We start from the raw sequence: 22889 nt of genomic DNA on the forward strand, positions 1-22889 counted from the left end.
CCTGTACTTTCTCTTTGGTAAGCATACTTGTTCAGATAGAAAGACAATATCATTTAAAAGTAATGATTCTAAAGTCATAACATCCCAGGTTTATTGCTTATAGTCACGATGAATAAAGAATTAAAAATGAATAAATGCTTAATTTTTTTCTCTCTCCCCTCTCCATATAGAAAAGAACGCCCTATATCGTTGGGGATTTTCCCATTACCTGTTGGAGATGGATTGCTTACTCCTGACACCAAGAAAGGTGGAGAGACCCCTGGATCAGAGCAATGGAAATTTCAGGAGTTAAGTCAACCACGTTCTCATACCAGCCTGAAGGTAAACTTTATTTTGCTGAAATATTCAATTTACATTTCATAAGGTTTTTTAATCCAAATTGAAGTTCTAGACAACCAAAACATAGTAAAAATTAAATTGTATACATTTTAGTTTGTACAACTTTTTTCTAATGAGCTCTTCCCAAAGAGTTTTAGTTTTTACTATTCTTTTTCAAATTATTAATGATATTAATGACCAAAATTTCTATTTGATTTAGGCTACATGTGTGAATTTAGCATGGGGTGACTAGTGAACTTAATTATGCTTTTTAGAATTGAAGATCATTGCCCGCTGAAATCCTTAGTTCACTTTTGGAAGCCTCACAATTCAGTAGGGCTTCACTTTTAAAAAATCAGTTCCTTCCTTAAAAACCCCCATAAAGCAATATCCAAAAGTACACTGTGTTAATTCATCATAGATTATATTCTTGACCAAGTACTTGTCATCAGGTAAGTTATAAAAATATATATATATATATATATGATATATATGTATAATATATATATCATATGGTGTAATATATAAATAATGTACTCTAGAAATGGAGATATACTAATAATGAATTTTTATAAAGTGGAATGCTTATATACTTACAAAAGGAATGTTAATTATAAAAGAACCTTGTTTATAAAATATACTCTGTCATAAAGCAAACTGGCCACCTACAATGAATACAAATGAGTTATTTACATCTTAATTCCTTTTCCTGCTGGGTTTTTTGTTTTGTTTTTTTTAATCTCCAAAGTACTTATCATATAAGTATTTGAAGATAGCTGTTAGGATACTCTTAAAACAGCTAAGTCATTTACTCATTGACTTTGTCTCTTTCTCTCCACTAAGAACATCAAATCCAAGCAGTTAATGTACTAGGGTCTAGCCCATAGTGGCCACTCAGAACATGTTTGTTTAATGAATTATTTGTTTCAAATGTTGGAAAGACTCTTGTAAGATTATATAAATGGTCTATTTCTCAGCTCTAGAAGGTGGAAGTATTTAGAATCATTCCATTGACCTTTGAAATGTGCTCAGAGCACTAAGCAGTCAGTAAATACTTTGTAGCTTTTCCCCCTGAAAACTGTTTTTAACAGTAAGACTAACCTCCCCTTTTTCCTCTTCTCTTTTGCTTGTTGCTCAGTTTATTAGAAGCTAATCATGCAGCTGCTTAATATCAGTCTACAGTGATGCCAGGCAGGAGACTCTCTCTTTCTTTACTGCTGCGGCCACACTGGGGGTTTTTTTGGTTTTTTTTTTGCCTCTCTGTAGGTTTAATAAAACTTCTAAAACACCCATCCCTCAGTCGCCTACTTGCTGTGTCCCTTTCCCAAAACAAAATTAAGTAGGAGGGATACTTTTGATACATCAAAAATGTATACCATATGGTAACAGTGTTTTAATTACCCAAAGGCACCTTAAGAGAAGATTATTATAATTCTCTTGTTATTTAATCCAATGACAGGCTGTGACAGAACTTTACTGGCAAGTTATAAACTGATTAAGACTTATCAATATGGACTTAATCATAGGTGTTTTTGTGTGTGTCCTCCCAGAGATACTAAGACAAGTACTCCCCAGAGAGTTTTTAAAATAAAATCCTGTCTCACTCTACTCTGAATATGCAGCCACTAAAATGAGATAAAGACTCAACAGATAGGGATTTCCAGGAATAGAGTGGTGCATTACAAAATTTCAGAAGTCTAGTTTGTAAAGTAGGTCTAATAATTAGAACATGTTTTATTATTTACCCAAATCCTTATTATTAACCAGATGTCTTTATCTAACTTTATGAAGGGCTGGGAGTCAGTTCAGTGTTTACTTGTGGACTGTATCACATGTACCCACTGGTCTCGGTTTCTGCTTGACAGGAGCTGGACTAGACTAATCTCTAACTTACAGTATTCTGCGACTTTCATTTGAGGACTTTAGGGATGACTGACTATATTTAGGGCATGCTTTGCCTTCATTATGAAAAAAAATTGCAAGTGAGAATTATAATTAATATTAGTTTTACCAGCACAATTTTTTCTGTGAATTCAGGTTAAGATGAAAATGTTTTGTGAGAAAAGCACAGGATTGGTTATAACCAAGGAAGTAGAACTGTAGGAAACTTTCAGAAGAACGGCAGGCAAGGGGATTTGCCAGTGATGGTAAAGTCATGGACCTTTTTTGTTGCTGTATTGCAAATTTTTTATTGTAAGAGATTTGTAGTCAACAAGGTTCTATCTTCAGGTATTGGAAAATCTGCCAGGAATAATGTACCTAGAAAAATGTCCACATTGTCCTTAAAAAGAAGTATTTCTACATACTATTCTTTCATTTATCATATTCTTGTGGGGGAGATCAATAAATAAGTAAATAAGTGAAACAACAGAATTTTAAGTATTGTTATGTACTATTAAAAGAAAGCAAGATAAGGGGCTAGAGAGTAATTAATACTAGGGAGGGGTGCTTATTTTAGGATGGTGAGGGAAGGCCTCTCGGAGGAGGTGACTTGTACTTGACGTGAGGGATGTGCATGAGCATGGAAAGGTCCGGAGGAGTGAGTGTTTGGGGATGATCAAATAGCATCTGTAAAGGTTTTGAGGTGGGGACAAACTGGCCTGTTTGAGGAAAAATTGTTTTATCTTCATCCCACTCCTGAGACTTTCAGGTCTACTTCTTGTACCAACATCCCTTTCTCAGGGTGCCCCAGAATCCACCTTCTCAAATCTAGTGGAAAATTATATCACTCCTCACCCTGCATTGTAGCAGCATCTGACACATTTGAATGCTCTGCTTCTTGAGATGCTTTTTTCTTTACTCTCCTTCCAGGACACCACTCTCTCACTTGTTCGCTTCACTGCTCTTTCTCCATTGCTTCTTTTGGACCTCTAAATGTCGGAGTTCCCAGGGCTTAAAGCTCAGCTTTCCTCTCTACTCAATCTGGGTCACTCAAGTTCCATGTCTGTAAATGCCATCCACACATCTGATGTTCACAGATTTGAATCTCCGACCATGACCCCTTCCCCTGAACTCCAGACCTCAGCATCCAATTGCTTTTCTTTATAGTTTTTCCACATACATATTTGTATCCTGCTTAGGTTACCACCAATAAAGAAATTCCCTCTTTCAAGGCCATTCTAAATGTCACAGCTTACATGAAGCCTCACTTGATACCCTATTGATGATCTTCAAGTCTAGTTTAGAGGTCAACAGGTAAAAAGCAGAGTAGTTTTTATTTCATCATTAACAGATTTTTTTGCTAGGGGGCTTCTAGTAAAATTGGTAAAAAGCATGTTAAATGACCAAAACTGGACTGTTAAAAATGTATTATAAAAGTAGGCTGGTGATGGACAAAAATGTTAAGGTAGGATTGTTCATCCAATTGAATTATATTCATGAACAAGCTGAAAATAAAGAAAGAATTGGAGAACAAAAGGCCAAGAATAACCCACAACAGTCCTGAAAGAAGACAAAGAAGAAGAACTTGGTCCCTTAGGTATCATGACGTACTAGAAAGCGGTAATTATTAGGATGGTGTAGTATTGCATTAGCTGCCCTTTCTCTGTTATTTCGGCACATTTCAATCCTAAAGCTGCTAGGTAGGACAAAGCAAGGTAAGTGTTCACAGGGTGTTGTGGGGTAAGTGTCAAAACCTGAGCAAGGTTAGGAGGTTACCTATGTCGGGATAGCCTGCTGTAAACAGTCAGAGTCCCGGCAGTATAAAGGACATCCCTACAGAGGGATGGCCTGACTTAAGGGGGTGTCAGATCCTGAACACAGTGATGAGGATCTCCCCAAGGAAAGGTTATAGGCGTAGGGTGTCAGTCTCAGCAGGCGAGGAAGCCTCGTGCGTCCTTACGCAGCATCGTGGGGTGCGGGTTGGGGCAGCCTAAAATGGAGAGGAGGCAGAAGGTGTACAGGGAGAGAAAAGGGCGTTGGCAGGATTGGGGGTTTTGTAGTGGGAGCGAGGAGAGGCCACAAGAGACAGCACCCCTGGAAGTCAAGGGACAATAGAGTTTTAGAATGGAAAGAGTTGTTAGCAGAGTCGGCTGTATGGAGAAGTCAGGTAGGATGAGGGCTGGATTTGTGAGTGTAGGCTTGAGCAGGTTGAGTTGCAGGGCCAACAACAAGAGTGGATGTGAATTATAAAAGAAGGAAATAGAAAGTCTAGGTTACTGAAGAAAGGTGCTGTAGTGGGAGGAGAGAAAAAGGATAACTTGAGTTGGCAGGGTGAAGGGAAAAGTACTCTTAGTATGGGAGAGACTGGGTTGTTTGTAGGCTTAGAAGAAGAATCCAGTATTGAAATTTAAAACAAGGGCGTGAAGGAAGATGATACATCAGAATTAACAGCAGAGAAAGGGCAGGGAGAGGGGCTCACGTATCCCAGCTGCACTGACATCTTCTTTATTGATGGGACACCTTAGTTTTTCCTAGTCTTTTGCTATTATTCACAATGCTGCAGTAGAAAATCGTGTGCATAATTTTGTACTTGTATTTATAATTCTCATAGGTGGGATGGCTGGGTAAAGGCACGTATTTAAGATTTTGATAGGTACTGCCAAATCACCTGCCAAAGGAATTATACTTTTCACTGGCAATGCTGTGTAAATTTTTTATTGCTTTGTAATTTTAGAGTCCACATATCTCTTCTTTATGCCCAAATATTGAAAGAGAGAGAATAAAATATTTTAAATATCAAAATATCCTACACATAAAATGTTCCTGCTTTCTTTCTCTAGACCTTGGTTGGTATCAGTGATTTCACAGGCTTCATCCAGTTTTACATATACTCATGTGTCTATATACCTATACATATATGTGCTCCTACACATGCCTAAAGACATGTGTGTGAATATATGCACATGTATACATACTCCAAAAAAGACTCTCCTGGGTTGTTAATTGTTACTAGAATGTGACTTTCAGAACTGAGAAAAACAGTTTTAACCAAAAAACATGTATTGGGACCTGCTTGTGGGAATTTGGTTTAGAGTTCTTTTAAAACCATCTGACTTGAAATACTTTAGTAGAACTGTTGTGAGAAACTCTGGTAAGCAGGGCTTGGTATATAGAGCCAGCAGTCAATGGGTGCTGCATTCTTCAGGGGATGTGCTTTGCATGCAGAACAGGGGATGTTTGAACAGAGCCAGCATGGCATTCTTGTTCAGAAGAGCTTTTCGTGCTCCTCCATTTGTGGTTAAGTTCTTAAATTGTTCCTATTTCTTTAGTTTTCCCAAATTTGGATCTCTACAGTAGTTGAACCTTATTCCTGTATCTATTGTGATTGAAGATTTCTCTTATAAAATGCATGTGTAATTTTAAATTCTCAAACAGTGAAAGCTCCCAGTTTTTAAAATGTTTTGTTTTGAATATTTTTGACTTATAGAAAAATTGTAGAAATAGTGCAGACTTCCAATCTATCCCATCACCTAGCATTCCCCAATGTTAACTAACCATTGTATAGTTATCCAAACTAAGACATTAACATTGGCACAATACCGTTAGCTAAAGCACAGGCTTGTATTTGGGTATGTCAGTTTTCCCACTACTGTCCTTTTTATGTTCCAGGATCTGACATTTGTGGTTTAAATTGTTCCAGCTTTGGATATTGGGATCTCTTTTCAGGTGGACTCTTGTACTCTTTCAACATGCCCCATCCTTTTTTTTTTTTTTTTTTTTTTAGTCCATCTGTCTGGCCTTTAAAATAAAATTTTAAGAAAATTGCTTTGCATTATGTTTCCTCAGTCTCTTCCAATGTGTGACATTTTTTCAGCCTTTCATTATCTTAAGGTTTGAAGGGTACTGGTTAGTTATATTGCAGAATGTCTCAATTTGGGCTTCTCTGATTTCTCATTATTAGATTGAGGTTACAGATTTTTGGCAAGAATCCTCCAAATGCAATATGCTTTAGAGGTGATGTTAACCTTGATCACTTACTTTAGCTGGTGCATGTCGGATTCTCCATTGTAAAGTTACTATTTTTCCCTTTATAATTAATATATATTCATGGTGGATGTACTTTAGGTCTGTGCACCCCTTTTTCAAACTTTCATCCACTGATCTTAGTATCCATCAGTGGATCTTATCTACAGTTATTATTGTGGTATCCCAATGCTTACTCTCCGTTTTCTTCATCCTCTACATTTATTAACTAAAATTCTTCTGTAAGGGAGAGCTGTTCTTTCTCCTTCCCTCCTTCATTCTTCCCTTCCTTCCAATCTTCTTTCTTCCTGTTTGTACTCACGGACATTTATTTTATTATGTAGGTTATCTAATGCTGTCATTTATTTTGTGGCTTAAATTGTTTCAGCTTTAGACATTGGGAGCTCTTCCAGGTTGATTTCTGTACCCTTTTGACATGCCCCATCCTTTGCTATTCAGACCTACCTTCCCTCCCTCCTTCCTTCCTTTCTTCCTTCCAAAAAGTTCTTCTATTTTCCCTGCCTCAGCCCCACAATCGACTACTTCTCCAAAGAGTCCTTGTTCCTTTTATTGGAGAATGATATTTAGGAATCAAGATCTAGGCACTAAATGTGCTTGTTTGGAATTTGTTTATATTATACATTACCTTCTTTTGCACTTTGCTATTAGTGTTTACAGTAGGGTAAATAGAAATAAAAATTTTAAGAAAAATGGATTATGTACTGTAATATTTCATTTTGCTTTTGACAGAGGATAAGGAATTTCTTCTATAACATCAATTTTTATTCATACACTTTTTTCCTTACGTTTATCTTTATTTGATAACTTCAGAAACCAAAGACAGCTAACTGTTGGAGTTTGAAGGGGAAAAAAAGGATGAAGATTTACTTCTTTTAATCCTTCTGTGCTTTCTCCCTATTCATTCATTCATTCCATTTTATTGAGGTATAAAGACAAATAAAATTGTAAAATATATACTTTCTCCCCTTTAAGCTATTTCTTGGGGAAGGAGGGATCGAATTAGTTGTTTTCCTAGTGGGTGCTTATAAGTGAGTTTTTCTTTTTGGCATATTTATTGGGTTCGATGTTGACAAAGAAAATTGGTGAACCTAAACAACACAATCTGCATGTGATGGTGTTTAAAGCTTATATATTGATGTGGCTTCTTTTGAAGTAATTGGCACATAAGCTGTTATAAACTTATTGACGTTTAATGTTTAAATGAGCTTTTAGAATAGGAAAGATAACTAAATATTTCCTGTTGAAGAAAAATTACTTTGCTTTTTGCATTAAAAAATATTTGTTGATGCCACTATGTCAGGCACAATGCCAGATATTAGAAATTCTGTTAAGGTAATCAGAGTCCAAATATTTTGTAAAAGAGGCTTAAGAATTTTTTATAAGTTATATTAATACAGTTTCACAATTTTAAATAATATAGAAGGATCTAAAGTAAAACTGTTAAGTTTCTCCAGCCCTAAATTACACTCTTTCTCCCCAATCATTGATGTATCTTTCAGACTTTTCTCCTTACATATGCATAAAGATTATACATATTAATAATGTCTTTGGAAGATAAATGGCTTTATTCTTTAGGTATTTTTCTGCAGCTTGCTTTTCATCTTTCATTTAAAACTGCAGGTTCATAGTCTTCATTTTTATAGTCACTCATTTTTTTTTTAACCTAACTTTTGATTAAATGAATAGTTGAAAATGGTTAAAGATGATGAGAATCCAAAATCAAAGGTTATATAAATAAACATTAAAGGAGAAACAATCCAGTCTTTAAAGTGAATCATGTCTTGCTAATCTATGGGGTTTGTTTGTTTGAGAGCGAATTATCAGAGAGCTGGCAGCTATATTTCAGGCTTTTGAAAAGACTGTGGTAAATTTCCAGACCAAGAATATTTAAAACTTGAAGTTGCTTTGGTGTCATAAAGGGCAAGTATACAGCTATAAATAAAGAATATGCATACATAGATGTTCTGTAAAAAAAGTATTTGAATCTTGGTCACCCTTTGATTATTTGTGTTTTTCTAAGTTTCAGAAATGATGTGGGGGGACAAGGAAGGTGCAGTGAACATTTCCATGTATGCTAAACTGGAATATTTACTATATGTGCTGCTGAATTGAGCATTAAACTAGAATATTTAGTGTGTTAAATAGTCAAGATGATTAGAATAAATTTCAGGAAGATTTCATAGAGTTGTCTGAATAGAAAAAAAGGGTTAAGTGGTGGCTGCTTATTGATAAAATATAAGATGTGATTCCCGTGGTGACTTCTGAACCCTGATACTGCTTAAACTAGAGGCTTTAAGGCAGTGATTTTAAGTTAAAAAACAAAACAAAACCCAACCTCTCATTTTAATGTAGTAGGTAATAGAAAGATGTATCTTGTCATTCTGAGGTAGTATAAGCCAAAAGAAAAAAAATACTTAGAAATATGCTAACATTTAGAAAATATATAATATTTTTCTCTTAAAATCTTTACCTCTTACCAGGTCAGGAGTAGTCCTGAATCTGAAGGCTGGAGAGCAGGAGGTGAGAATGGTGTTTCAAAACATTTTGCAAAAAGTGTACGAAAGTGATTGACCATTGGTTGCTCCTCAGCTGGTCTTCTCACAACGTCAAGTGCTCAGTTTGGAAGACTGTTGATGTTATTCACTGAAATACGAAAGAAAGTTATTTCCTCTACAGTGGTTGCCAAGGCTCTACTGTAATCTATCGTTTACTCCTCCTCTGAAGCCGGCATTTTGAAATGAGGGAGAGAAAAATATAGTAAATCATGCAGCTTATTTACATTTATACAGCTCTAAGAAAACTAGTATGCTTTGCGCAAATACCTTCTTCAGGACAGAATGTACATACTTTTTATGGATCCCGGAGACAGCTCAGTGTGTCATTTTACCATGGGCTGCCTCCCTGGTTGAACAGATTTCTGTAGCCCCAATCAGGGTGTCATTCAGCTTCATACAGCAGACATCTGTTAAGAGCCTACTTCATCTCAGCCTCGATAGGCTGAGCACTAGGGATATAAAGCCAAATAAGATATCTCCAACCTACTTGGTCAGGGTAAATCCAGGTTCATGGAAGCCCCTTGGCAGGCAGGTCTGTGACAGTGACATTGTTGGGGAGCAAGATCTCAAATGCGCCCCGGGTTTTCTTTCTTTTTAAGGCTGAATGATATTCCATTGTATATATATATATATATATATATATATATATATATATATATATATATATATATAACATGTTTTGTTTATTCATTCATCTGTCACTAGACACTTGGGTTTCTTCCACCTTTTAGCCATTGTGAATAGTGCTGCCGTGAACATAGTGTGAGGTGGTATCTTGTTGTGGTTTTGATTTACATTTTTCTGATGATCAGTGATATTGAACATCTTTTCATATGCTTGTTGCCTATTTGTATATCGTCTTTGAATGACAGGGTTTTGGGGATTTTATTTGACAGCTATTTTTTTTAATGTATGACTTAAACATGCATAGAATTGCCATTCCTTTGGTTAGAGCACTGGAATTCCAAACCAGGTCGCTGCTTTTTGTGGACATTCTCCAGTGACATGCACAGCCTACATACAGTGTGAGAATTGCTTAAAGACTGCAGAGGGGAATGGGGTTATAAAATAAGTACATTTATCAGAGATTTGACAGGCATGTAAATATCCATGTTTGACACCCATATGTGCCATTGAAAAACATATCTTAGTGACATCAGGCAATTGGAATTGATAGGTCAGTGGTCTTCAGATAAATAAAATGACGTTTGTAGTCAAGACTATTAGCCAAAACACTACAGCCTTCCATATGACTGACATAAAATAGAAATTGCAGGTTTCCAGAAGCCACTGGTTAAATGTAAAATAATAGCATGCAACTCTCCTATAACTTTATATTGAAAAATTCACATAAATGCTTCAGTTTCCACTTAGGTACTAGTAAGAATGCTCCCTCATTTTGCACATGGTATCTTATGAGCTTACTGTTGACTAAAAGTGATATAAATTTAATCTTTTAACAGGTAAATATTTAGGCTTGTCTTTGTCTTTAGTTGGAGACATTGTTAAGGACTGAATTTCATAATTCCTTCCATAGGAGATACAACATAAGAATATTGCATTCCTAGCCAAACACTGCAGCAGAGAATTCCCATCTCAGTGCTACCCAGCTAATTTTAGAAACTTTATGTCACCTGCCTGGGAGACCAAGGAGAAATAGATCTTTTGAAAACCATCCTCTAAAATTCAGGGCTTTTCTCTCCTCAGCTTTTATGCTCTATCCCTGGGATCCACTTGTCAGAAGTACAGCCCACACAGTGAGGTATTTTAATGAGTGAAACTATTTTTATGTGTTAAAGTATAAAAGGGAAATAAGCTTCAGATAAATAAATTTCATGTTATTTGGCTAGCACAGGACAAATGCACAACATCCTGTTCTTCCAAACAGATCCTAATTTACCACTTCCTTGTAACCCTAAACCTTGAGATTTGTTTCCTGTTCTGGGTTGACAGTCACAGTCCTTTTCCTGTTTTAGGTTCAGCTCTGCCCTGGTTACTATCATAACTTCCAGATCCACAAAAGAACCCAGGGAGGAGGGCTTTTGCCTTACTGTTTGTATTGTATTGTGAACTCTTAATTGCTAAGTCATTTTTTTTTTTTAATGATAAAAATAACTAGACCTTGGGGTGGACATGATAAGGAAGAAGAGGAACTAATTTTCTTAAATTAATTATTTTTTAAATAGCTTTAAACCCATATTATTTTCTCTGTGTAGATGAACTTCATATTCTCTAGGGCTTTCTGAATCCACAGTCTAGATGGGTTTAGTTGTTGTTCATCAACACTATTCATCAAGAATGTGGACTGTTTATTTTATATTAATTTTCAAATGGTGTGTGTGTTTTTTTTTTTAAATCCTCACTAGAGGACGTGCTTACTGATTTGAGGGAGAGGGGAAGGGAAGGAGAGCGGGAGGGAGAGAAACATCGAAGTGAAAGAAACATCAATCAGTTTTCCTGTTGTTCATGCCCTGACTGGGACTGAAACCACAACCCAGGCAGGTGCCCTGACCAGGAATCAACCCATGACCTTTTTGTTTATGGGATGACGTGCCAACCAACTGAGCCCACACCAGCCAGGGCTGTACTTTATATTTTAAACCTTCAAAAAGTGGGAATTCATGTATATGATGACATGAATATAAATTAACCATGCTGTTAGATTAACTTAGATAATACCACTTTTATCAAAGCAAAGACCAAAAGGCTGGTACTCAGGGTGGCTTCTAGTTGTCTTCACTATATATACGCCTCTTTGGCTCCAGAAATATTACTGTCAGTTTTTTTGATGCAACTCCAAACAGGCTAATTTGCTTGATCAGTAAATTTTTATCAGATACTATATTAGGTACTAGTCACGAGGTCAAGGAAATAGTCAGCAATTTTGTCTTTTAATTTTAAGAGGGGAGGAGGTGATAGAGAATTGAACTACTTATTTCTTTGGTTTGTCTTCTCTTCCCATTGGAAATCAGTCCAGTATTAGACATGCACAGAAGGAAATAGTTGGCTGTACAGTTTGGATAATTAGCATACGGTTAGTATTGCACTTCCAATGACAGATAAATGAAGTTATCTTTAACACGGGCAATAATGACTGGATAGCTTTTTTTTTTTTTTTTAAGTATATTTTATTGATTATGTTGTTATAGTAGTTCCAGTTTTTTTCCGCTTTGCTCCCCTCTGCCCAGTACCCCCCTCCCTTCCCTCCAGCAATCCCATCCCCCTTAGTTCATGTCAGTGGATCGTGCATATAAGTTCTTTGGCTTCACCCTTTCCTGTAGTATTCTTAATATCCCCCTGTCTATTTTGTACCAACCGATTATGCTTCTTAATCCCTGCACCATTTCCCCATTTCTCCCCCTCCCCCCTCCCAGCTGATAACCCTCCAAATGGTCCCCGTACCTATGATTCTGTCCCTATTCTGGTTTGCTTAGTTGAATTTTGTTTTTATTTTTTTAGATTCTGTTGTTGATAGTTGTGAGTTTGTTGTCATTTTAGTGTTCATAACTTTGATCTTCTTTTTCTTAAGTTAGTCCCTTTGACATTTCATATAATAATGGCTTGGTGATGATGAGCTCCTTTAGCTTCACCTTGTCTGGGAAGCACTTCATCTGCCCTTCCATTCCAAATGATAGATTTGCTGGATAGAGTAATCCCGGTTGTAGGTTGCTTTTCATCACATTGAATACTGCTTGCTAGTCCCTTCCTGCCTGCAAAGTGTCCTCTGAGAAATCAGCTGATAGTCCTGTAGGCACCTCCCTGTAGGCAACTCTCCGCCTCTCTCTTGCTGCCCCTAGGACTCTGTCTTTATCTTTCACCTTTGGCATCTCAGTCATGATGCATCCTGGTGTGGTCCCCTCTGGGTTCAGCTCTCCCGGGACCCTCCGTGCTTCCCGGACCTGTATATCCATCTCCTTCACAAAGTTTGGGAAGTTTTCCTCATTTTTTTCAATTCTTGCTTCCTCATTCTGCACTGGTTGACTGTTTCTTTCTTCCTTATGTTCCAGATCATTGATTTGAACCCCAATTTCCTTCCCTTTACCATTTGTTTTATGTAGATTTTCCTTCGTTTCACTTAGCATCGCCTTCACTTCTTTTATGCATTTACCATACTCAAGCATATCTGTCAAGCCTGTGAGCATCTTTATCACCAGTGTTTTGAATTCTGCATCTGTTAGGTTGTCTATCTCCTTATCTGTTACGTTGGCTATCTCCTCATCGCTTAGTTCTCCAACTGGAACCTTGATTCATTCCCCCTTTTGGGCCATACTTCTCTGTCTCCTCATTCTGTTTGTTTGCCTCCGCATCCCAGGTAGAGCTGTCACTACTGTTATGTTGTAAGGGGCGGAGCCTTAGGGATTCATCAGTACTGTGCGACTTGTTTCACCACCACGTTGTGGCGCTGTATGTGGGGGAGGGGTCCAAGAGGGAACAATGCCGCCTGCCCAGCACTCGCTCATTTTCCACGCACCTCTCCCACTTCCGCACCGTACTGGCGCCTCTCTAGCTGCTGCCCTGACTGCCGTTCCCAGAGTGGGTGGGTCTGTGGATATTCTAGGACCATGGGGGACCTTTAAACAAGTGGACTCTGCTGAGACCGACAGTTTCTGCCTCCACACCAACCCCCATTGGTCTGCACAGTCAGAAGCAATGAGGCTTGATGTTCCCCAGTGCTGGGACTGTGAGCTGTGAGGTCCAGTGAGGAGCTGGGAATGGTCCCTGTGTGTCCCTCCTGAATTTTTAAAACGTGTGACTGCGCTTTCCACTGGCCTGCTACTGCTGCCACTGCTGCCACCACCACACCGCATCCTCTCCACCCTGGCTCCGCCCCTCCTACCTGTCTGGATGAGTATTTCTTCTTCATATCTTTGTTTGCTGGACTTCCATGCAGTTTGATTTTCTGGAACTTCTGGTTGTTCCTAGTTTTGAGGTAGTTGTGCTCCTTCTTAGTTGTGGAGGGAGACCCAGCGTGTCTCTCTACACCTCCATCTTGGCCAGAAGTCTTGGATAGCTTTTTAAATTCATAAATAGTATGAATGATTTTCTTCTCAAAACTTTCAAGGTGAAAGATAATTTCATCTAATGCACTAATTCAAATTTATTTAGAACATATTTACTTTTTCTCTTCATAAAAGTAGCACATGCCTGTTGTTAAAAAATTTGGAAATAGGAAAGTATTATAAGCAGGAAAGAATTTTTACTGTCTAATCACTTTATATACTTACATTTTTTGACACTATTATATAAAGATTTATATTCCAACTTTTATAAGTTTTTCTATTTAAAAAATATATAAATGCTACAAGGGCAAAGAGAAAGCAAAAATCATTATCCTGCTACCAAGTGGCACTATTAAAATTGTCAGATATGTCCTAACAGAATTTTTTCTAGCCATCTTTTTTTTAATCGATCATACTGTACAAACCTTTTAATCCCCTATCTCCTTGTTAAATATTCTGAATATTTTCCATCTCAGTAATATTTTTCTGCAACTCAGGCTGTTGGTGGTTTGTTTTTTTTTAAGATTTTACTTATCTATGTTTAGAGGGAGGGGAAGGAAAGGAGAAAGAGAGGGAGAGAAACATGGATCGGTTGTTGCCTCTTTATGTGTCTAGACTGGGGACCGAACCTGCAACCCAGGCATGTGCCCCGATCAGAAATCAAATTGGTGACCTTTTGCTTTGTGGGACAATGCCCAACCAACTGAGCCACAGTTTTTAATTGCTGTATTGTATTTCTGTTGTGTGGATGTACTGTAATTTGCTTAATTTCTTGTTTTGGAGCATTTTAGTGGTTTGTCATCTTTTTGCTATTACAAATGACAACATGCATACATTTCTTCTTCTTATTATTTTTAATATATGTTTTTTTCCAGTTTAACATATAAGCATTTTCCTATGTCACTTAAATTTTCTTTTAAGTAAGTATCATATGCTCTCATGGATAAACTGGTTTATTTTTCTTTTGATAGATTCATACTCTCAAAGATTTGTTTTTGGTAAATGGATCAATATCTGTCGTGGATATATGGTTCTTAAAATGACCACGAGCAACAACAAAATAATCAGTAGCCAACCAACTATTGTACAAGCCCAAGAACAATATAAACAGTTCCAAGTGTACATGTTTATGATACAAGATCTCTATATTGGATTGTGTGCCCACCACCCTAAAGTCAAACCATCTTCCATCACCATATATTAGGCCTCCTCAGTCCCACCCCCAACACGGTGACTCTTCATAAGTTTTTTAATAGAATGTTTTCTCAGCAAGTTTATTTCTTAATGCATTTTAAAACTGGTTTAAAATAAATTATTTAAAATTTTTTCTGTAATTCTTACTTGTAGGATGAACTTTCTGATGTTAGCCAAGGAGGATCTAAAGCTACCACTCCAGCATCAATAGCTGCTTCGGATGTGGCAGCACTTCCTACTGATACTCCCTTAAAGGAAGACACTGAAGGATTTTTGAAGGATGCAGATACATCAAATAAGTCAGAGATAAGCAAGCATATTGAAGTACAGGTAGCCCAGGAAACTAGAAATGTATCAACAGGTACGTGACCCTAGTTCTTTACTTACTGGCAAGGTATTCAGTAAATCCATATGATGTTGTATGAGAAAATTTATAATTGGGTTGTTGGTGCTTTGGGTGTATAAAATAGATAAATAAGTCATTGTACTCAATTATAAATAAGCTTAAAGAGGTGGTGATTAAATAAAGTTTTAGAGAGAAAAATGTTGGAGGCTGGAGGGTTAGAGAGCCTAAAAGGTAGGAAGATACTGTTTTTCTGTCCCCGCCTCAGATCTTTAGTCTTTGCTTAGTTTCTCTATATTCCACCCCTTAAATAGGAATGAAAATAGGGAGTTCTTGCCTAGGATATGCTGCACTGTGTCCTGAGAAATACAAATAAAAGCTTTGCTTATTTATTAGTTCCTGATATTAACTGTTAATTGAATATATGACATATTGTTTTATACTTTGTTTCCTAGAATCCTGTCTTTTAAGATTTTTATGAACAAATTATGTATTTACAACCATAGAGGCAACAGGATTTTCATATTAGGGATAGTATATAATATATTCATTATTTGTGTCATTATGTCCTTTCTTAAGGCTCTGCAGAAAATGAAGAGAAGTCAGAAGTTCAAGCAATCATCGAATCCACTCCTGAGTTGGATATGGACAAAGATCTCAGTGGATATAAAGGCTCAAGGTGCCGTAAATGTCAGATTAAGTCATTTTATTCTTCTTTTCCCTCTCACAGAAGTATACCATTGCTCTCTGGTCTCTGATGAGACAAGATGCATTTAATTGTTTTGCTGAAAAAATGTTGGTATTTCTGTTTTTGAAACTGGACATTGTACATGGTTTAAATGTTTTATGAGATGTTGCCTTTGCAGAATCAGGTATTAGGAGCATGTGGAAGAATGAAAAAAAGACAGCCAAAGGATATCCCATGCATTCTGGACCTTAAGGAAACATGGAAGAGGAGTGGGAGAATTAACAATTTGAGCAAACTTTGTTCCTTCTCCCAGATCAGGAAAAGAGAATGTACTCCCTTCAGAAGTGTAATGGTCTCACTATTGGAAGAAATTCCTCTCATATTACATGAGGAGGGTGTTTAGTGGTGGGAAGAAAATGGTTATATATCATCTTAATCAAGGTCATCTGAAATAGATTGATGTTCAAGGATATCAAACAGGAGCTACTGCCTTTTAATTTCTTCCATACATTTTATCCTTTAATTAATAATGACCATTAAAAATACATGTTCTTTATTGATCACTGCTAGACATTGTGCAGTATGCAGTAATGGTTGAAAGCATGAGTCTAGGGTAAGACCATGTGGATTCAAATCCTGCCTTGGATTTGAATCAGAGATAAGTTTTCTCATTCATAAAAGGAATATATAATAATACCTCAGATACCTGTGAGAAGTGAATGAATCAATATATGTGAAATCACTGGTAAAGTGCCCGGTTCAATAAATGTTACGTAATGTCACCATCATCAGTATTTTACATAATTCATTGTCTGATGCTCTGTGTCTGTTTTGCTTGCACTTAATGACTTATTCTCCAGTGTCCTGCCTGTGATGCTTAAACTTGGCTGCCACTATTCAGGGAGCTGTTCTACAAGAAGAAAGGTCTAAGTCTTCTATAGGCTTGGACCTAGGCCTCACACTGCCTCTTGTGTGGTTTTTCATCCCATCCTTCTGCTTCGCATTCCCCCTTGCGTGCTCCTCTGCCCATTGCTGGTTCCTTCGTTCTTGGGCCTGCAGGGGTTCTGACAGCATCTGGCGTCCTCCCTAAAGCGCTCAGCTTGGGTGTCAGCTTTCGCTTGTCTGTTAAATCATTTTCTACTCTTTGCCCATCTGTTTTCCATCTTACAGAATTTTGTTCACATTTCATCTGCTCAAGTTTCTTTTTCTATGTCCTGTGGGTCCTTTTTAATCCCTTTACTGTGGCTTCAGTTGAATTTTGAATTATTGGGTGAGAAATGACTATGCTCAGTTCAACATGTTTATATTGGAAATCCTGCATAGATTCTTTTCTATCACTATAACATTAATGTACAAACACACACGCATTTTCCCATTTCCCTCCACTCCCACGAAAAAGGATTACATTATACATAGTTTTGCTCTTTTTTTGGAATAGCTTTATATAGTGGATTTCCTTAGTTTATAAAGCTCTATTTTAATGTTTTTAACTTTATATATACACATAGTTTATTTCATCTGTACCCTGTTAACTTAGGTTGTTTTAGCTTTGTGCTGCTCTATAGAGTTGCTGCTCTGACTACCCTTCTTGTGCCAGGGTTTTTATAGAATGTTTTCTTGACATCAAATTCTCGGCTCAGTGGGACTGGGTATTTGCATTTAAAAGAAAACTAAAACAGCCAAGCCAATGTATACCCAAGCAACATAGAACATGGTAGTTAAGATCATGGATTCTGAAACCAGATTGCCTGGGTTTAAATCCTGCCTCTTTTATTCATTTGCTGGGTGATCTTGGCAAATTTCTTAACCTCTCTAATTTCCTCTTCTGTAAAAGTGGGATAATAGCAGCACCTATTTTGTAGAGTAGGTGTGAGGCTTCACCAAAGTAATATATGTGAAGCGTTTAGATAATTGCCTGAATCAGAACAGAGTAGTAGTGCCCTGTTAGCCACCGTCATGTTCGCTGGGCTCTCACTGCTAAAACACTGCGTTCTTCACCAGTTATCTCTGTGGAATTTAATGGGACTTTCTTAGGAAACCTTTGAGAAACCTTTTGAAATCACATTTTGTATTCTAAGTATTAGGTAAAACAATTTCTATGTAACTTAGCCTATTGTACTCATTAACACTGTTCAAGTCTTTGTAGTGTTCTTGATTTGGTTTTGTTGTTCCTGTTGCATAGCACTCCCACCAGAGGCATAGAGAACAAAGCTTTTGATCGCAACACCGAGTCTCTCTTTGAAGAACTGTCTTCAGCTGGCTCAGGCCTAATTGGAGATGTGGATGAAGGAGCAGACTTATTAGGTATGATAGCTTATCTGAAAAAGTATTGTACTGATTTAAAAATAGATGATTTAAATGATTTAATTGAAAATTCCTTTGCAACATCCCTAACTGCTTAGTGGTACAGTTATTGCACATTTAGGTAATTAATAGGAATATATTCTTTGACATCATGAAAGTTTTAAATGAAAGCATTTTTGTATATGGATATACCTAAAATTGAATTGCACTTAAATTTGTATTTTGAATTCATAGAACACAATTTATTGAACACTTGCTGTTTTTTGAGACAGTATTATACATAAGGAATACAGTGATGTTTATGTGTGTAGATGTATAGATTTATGGATAGTGAAGTTCCTGGCTCAAATAGATTTCATTAAATTTTGTTGACCTTGCCCTGGCCAGTGCGGCTTGGTTTTTTGAAGCGTCATTCCCATAAACTGAAGGGTCACAGGTTTGATTCTCAGTCAGGGCACATGCCTAGGTTGTGTGTTCGGTCCCTGGTTGGGGCACATGCAGGAGGCAAACGATGTCTGTCTGTCTGTCCCATCCCCCCACTCTGTGTCTCTCTCCCCTTCCCTCCCTCCCTCTCTGAAATAAGAAGAAAATTCTATTGGCCTTAATTAATTAAGAAATTACAACACTTGTTTTTTTTTGAGATTTCACTGAGTATTCTGTTTCAGTTTTATGAAGGAAATGTAATAATTCTAGGATGTGTGTTATTTAAGAACACCTGGTTTGAAAAGAATAGTGCGGTGGCTCTTCTATTTATCTGGTACCTTTGCCAGAGAATTTAACCTCTCTTGGCATTAGTTTCTTTGTGTATAAAAGAAAGAGGTTGGACGCTCTTTCAGGGGCTGGGCAAACTGCAGCTCATGAGTGAAATCCAGCTTACCTCCTATGTGTGTGAATAAAGTTTTATTGGAACATCACCACGCTCACTTGTTTATTGTCTAGAGTTGATTTTGCACTACAACAGAAGACTTAAGTAATCTACAGCAGAGATCATATGGTTTAAAAAGCCTAAAATATTTCACCATTTGACCCTGTACAAAAAAACTTGCTAAGTCCTGTTCTAGGTCATCTCTGAAGGTCCTTTCAACAGTAATTACACGCGTGATTCTGACTCATGTCAAATAGCTTTGGTTACCTTTTCTTATAATGTAAGACCTTACAAAAATTGAAACCCTTACAGTATTTTTAAAAATCTATGTCTCTATGTTAAATTATTGATTACCATTTATGTCCTTGACAGTCTAAATTATTTTCTGAAGGAATCATGAGTTCTGTATAAACAGAGCTTCCAGTCTATCTAGTAAGAAAGATTGAAAGCATATAAATAAGTGTATTCTGTGTAAGACATGGGCTCCCATTATTAAAGTGTAAGTAAAGCAGATCATTGGACTTGAATGAGTTTGCATTTCTCAAGGAGGGTGAAAGGATTAATTCATAAAGAATACTCAGTTTTTACATTTAAAGTTATGCTTTAACTTTATTTAACATTAAATTATGCATGAAAACTTCCTTTAAGATTCGATTGTTTAAGAAACTGAATCCCTGGCAAAATCGAGGGGCAGATGTGAAAAATGCTAGAAAAGAGAATTTTTAAATGTTTAAATTTAGATTCAAGTTTGTATACAGTAAAATTCACTCTTTGGAGAATAATTTGAGTTTTGACAAATGCACGGAGTTGTGTAACCACCACCAGACCAGAATCATATACATCACCCCAAAAATGTCCTTCATGCTGCCCCATTGAATTTAACTAGAATGAAGTACCTTATTTTTTTCTCTTAAAGGTAGGGTTGGGACTTTGCATTTTAGAGCCTTTTTTTTTTTTTTTTTGAAGTATTTTATTTATTTATTTTAGAGAGAGGGGAAGGGAGGGAAAAAGAGAGGGAGAAAAAATATCAATGTGTAGTTGCCTCTCACGCACCCCCAACTGGGGAGGGACCTGGCCTGCAACATAGTCATGTGCCCTGACTGGGAATTGAACCAGTGACACTTGGCTCTTAGGCTGATGCTCAGTCCACTGAGCCACAGCAGCCAGGGCTTGAAGTACTTTTTAATGTAGTTAGTACCCTCTGCTGCCTCATAGTCCAATATTGAGTAATCTTAATTTTTGACTATATTAGCCCAAACTTTTTTTTTTTAAAGAGTGAAGAAGTAGCATAGTACTTAGAAATAATTGTGGTCTTTTAAATCAGGCATTTTTCAAAAGTTTCATCTTTAAGTCAAAAAAATTAAGCATAATAAATAGGTTAAAAGTAAAATTCTCATACTGTGGTTTCCTCCCCACTTTGAAAATAAGAAATAGACTGTAAATTATATTTTCCTTTTTGCAGATATTGGTATATTTATTTCTAGAATGTTTCAAATTAGAAGCTTTTAAAATATTACCATAAGTGTAGCAACTTATGCCTACATGAACATTTTTTGGTCAAAGATAGTAAATGAAATTTCCAAGGCACTTATTTGTTCTTGGCTTCCCTTCTATGTGGTTCAGTGACAGCAATTGAGGTCTCACACTCACTAAATGGGATACAGCTAAACTAACAAAATTGTTTCCCAAGGTTTGTTAATTGGACTTGGATTGATAAATAAGTACATGGCCTATTTCTATAACTCAGTTATTCATTTTTCTAATTAACATATTATAAAACTCTTCTCTTGTTCAAGGATATAAATTTTTTGTGATCATTATACATGTACTCAGTGCTTATATTCCTTTTTTCTGATTTTAATAATTTAATAGAGATAATGCCTCACAGTTTGACCTTTATCTTGATCGGTATCTCATCCCCTGACTTTATTTTTATTGATCCCTTTCTCCATTCACTTTAGTCACTTCTTCCCCATGGCCACATTCTAGAACTTAGAAATCATACTTTCATGCATCCTTATATTGGGGTTTTCTTTCTCTTGATTATGGTCTATATTTTCTACTTCTCCATCTTTATTAACTTTTTTTCTATTATCATTTAAACATGTTCAGGTTTTTACCATTAAAAAATGTAAATACAGGCCTGACTGGTGTAGCTCAGTGGGTTAGGCATCGTCTTGCAAATCAAAAGGTCACACTGGTCGATTCCCAGTCAGGGCACAAGCCTGGGTTGCAGGCCAGGTTCCCAGTTGGGGGCATGTGAGAAGCAACCAATTGGTGTTTCTTACATAAATGTTTCTCTGTCTCCCTCCCTCCCTTTCTCTCTCTAAAAAATAAACAAACAAAATTAAAAAATGAAATAAAATACTGCCCTCCTCTGACGCTCTAGCTTCAATAGCTACCCACCCTGTCACTCACTGTCTTCCCATTTCTCATCACACTTTTATGCAGCAATACCAATGAGGCGTCTGTTACGTGCTTGGTACAATTCTAGATGCTATGATACAACAGTGAACAAAGCAGACTTCCTAGAAGTGTGGCTGGCTGCTTTTAACTGGCAGGGTTTCCCAAGTCCCACTTGCATCTCAGCCGAGTGCAGTCTGAGTGGGCATTCTCCCCTGCACTCGCCTTGCCTGAAACAGCCTTCTTTGCTGAGTCCAGTGGTTCCTTCTCAGTTATTTCACGTGACTTCTCAATAGCATTTGCCTTTAAAACTGCCTTTGCTGGCTTTTGTGATATCAGACTTTCCTGCATTCTTTTCTGCCTCTGACTATTCCTTTTTAGGCTTCTTTGCAGGCTCCTCTTCTCTGGCCATCTTTCAGATATCAATGTTCCATCCCAAGGATGCTTCTTTGGGAGATCTTATTTGCTCTTACTGTTTCTTGACTTTCATGGCTAATTGTTCCAAAGTTTTAATCTCTACCCGTGATCTTTTTCTAGAGCCCCAGACTATTACTTTCAAAGAGCCCTTTGGCAGCTCTAAGATGATTTCTAGGGCTTTGCACTTGATACGTCTAAAATTCAGTGCATCATCATCTTTATTGTCCTGTGCCCCAGAGCTCTTCCTATACCAACTTGTAGTAACTCAGTGAGTGAATGACCTCACCATCCACTCAGTTCTCCGCTCTAGATCTCCCCTTCTTTCCTCACAACCAATCACAAAGAATTGTTTGCTCCTTTTCTTTAAAACACACTTAACTCACTCACTCTATATCTCCCTCCATCTTGCCTCTGCTTAAATGGCCCATCCTCCCCTACTTAAGGCTTAGTTGTCCCTGAAATGTATTTCCATAGCACTGCATTTTGTTTATTATGCGACTTTTCATATTTCACTGTAATTTTTTTGTGTACCTGTCTCCTTGAATAAACTAGAATTCAATATAGCCGAGACAACTATGTCTTTTGCTCACTGTTGAGTGTTCAGTACATTGCACAGCAACTAGTTGAATGGATTCCTACATAGTTCTAACAGTTTTGTTTCTCTTCTAAATTTGTGATTCTTCACCTTTTGGAGTTAAGATGCTTTTACTGGAGAATTTGCAAGAGATCAGTATACTTTTGGAAAAATGCCTACACAGAACTAGATAAAATTCTGCATACTTTCTCAAGAGATTAACAGATAATTCAGAAGCCCACCTATGGACCGAACTTGAGACTCAAAGCCAAAATCCAAATGAGGTGTCTATGATTTTGAAAA

General features: G+C 37.0%; 1 protein-coding gene across 3 annotated transcripts in view; it reads left to right on the plus strand.

The window, feature by feature from the left end:
* SPAG9 (sperm associated antigen 9) overlaps window positions 1-22889 on the plus strand; it is a 112358-nt gene that overhangs the window by 55255 nt on the left and 34214 nt on the right. For all 3 annotated transcript variants that reach the window (XM_090292774.1, XM_090292775.1, XM_090292776.1), the window contains 4 exons: window positions 171-321; window positions 15146-15353; window positions 15915-16014; window positions 18206-18327. In XM_090292774.1, coding sequence (XP_090148900.1) covers window positions 171-321; window positions 15146-15353; window positions 15915-16014; window positions 18206-18327 — 581 coding nt within the window. The remainder of the gene's footprint in view (window positions 1-170; window positions 322-15145; window positions 15354-15914; window positions 16015-18205; window positions 18328-22889) is intronic.

The sequence above is a fragment of the Furipterus horrens genome, unplaced genomic scaffold (genome assembly GCF_987537825.1).
Source record: "Furipterus horrens unplaced genomic scaffold, mFurHor1.1.pri manual_scaffold_11, whole genome shotgun sequence".
In the NCBI taxonomy this organism is placed as follows: Eukaryota; Metazoa; Chordata; class Mammalia; order Chiroptera; family Furipteridae; genus Furipterus; species Furipterus horrens.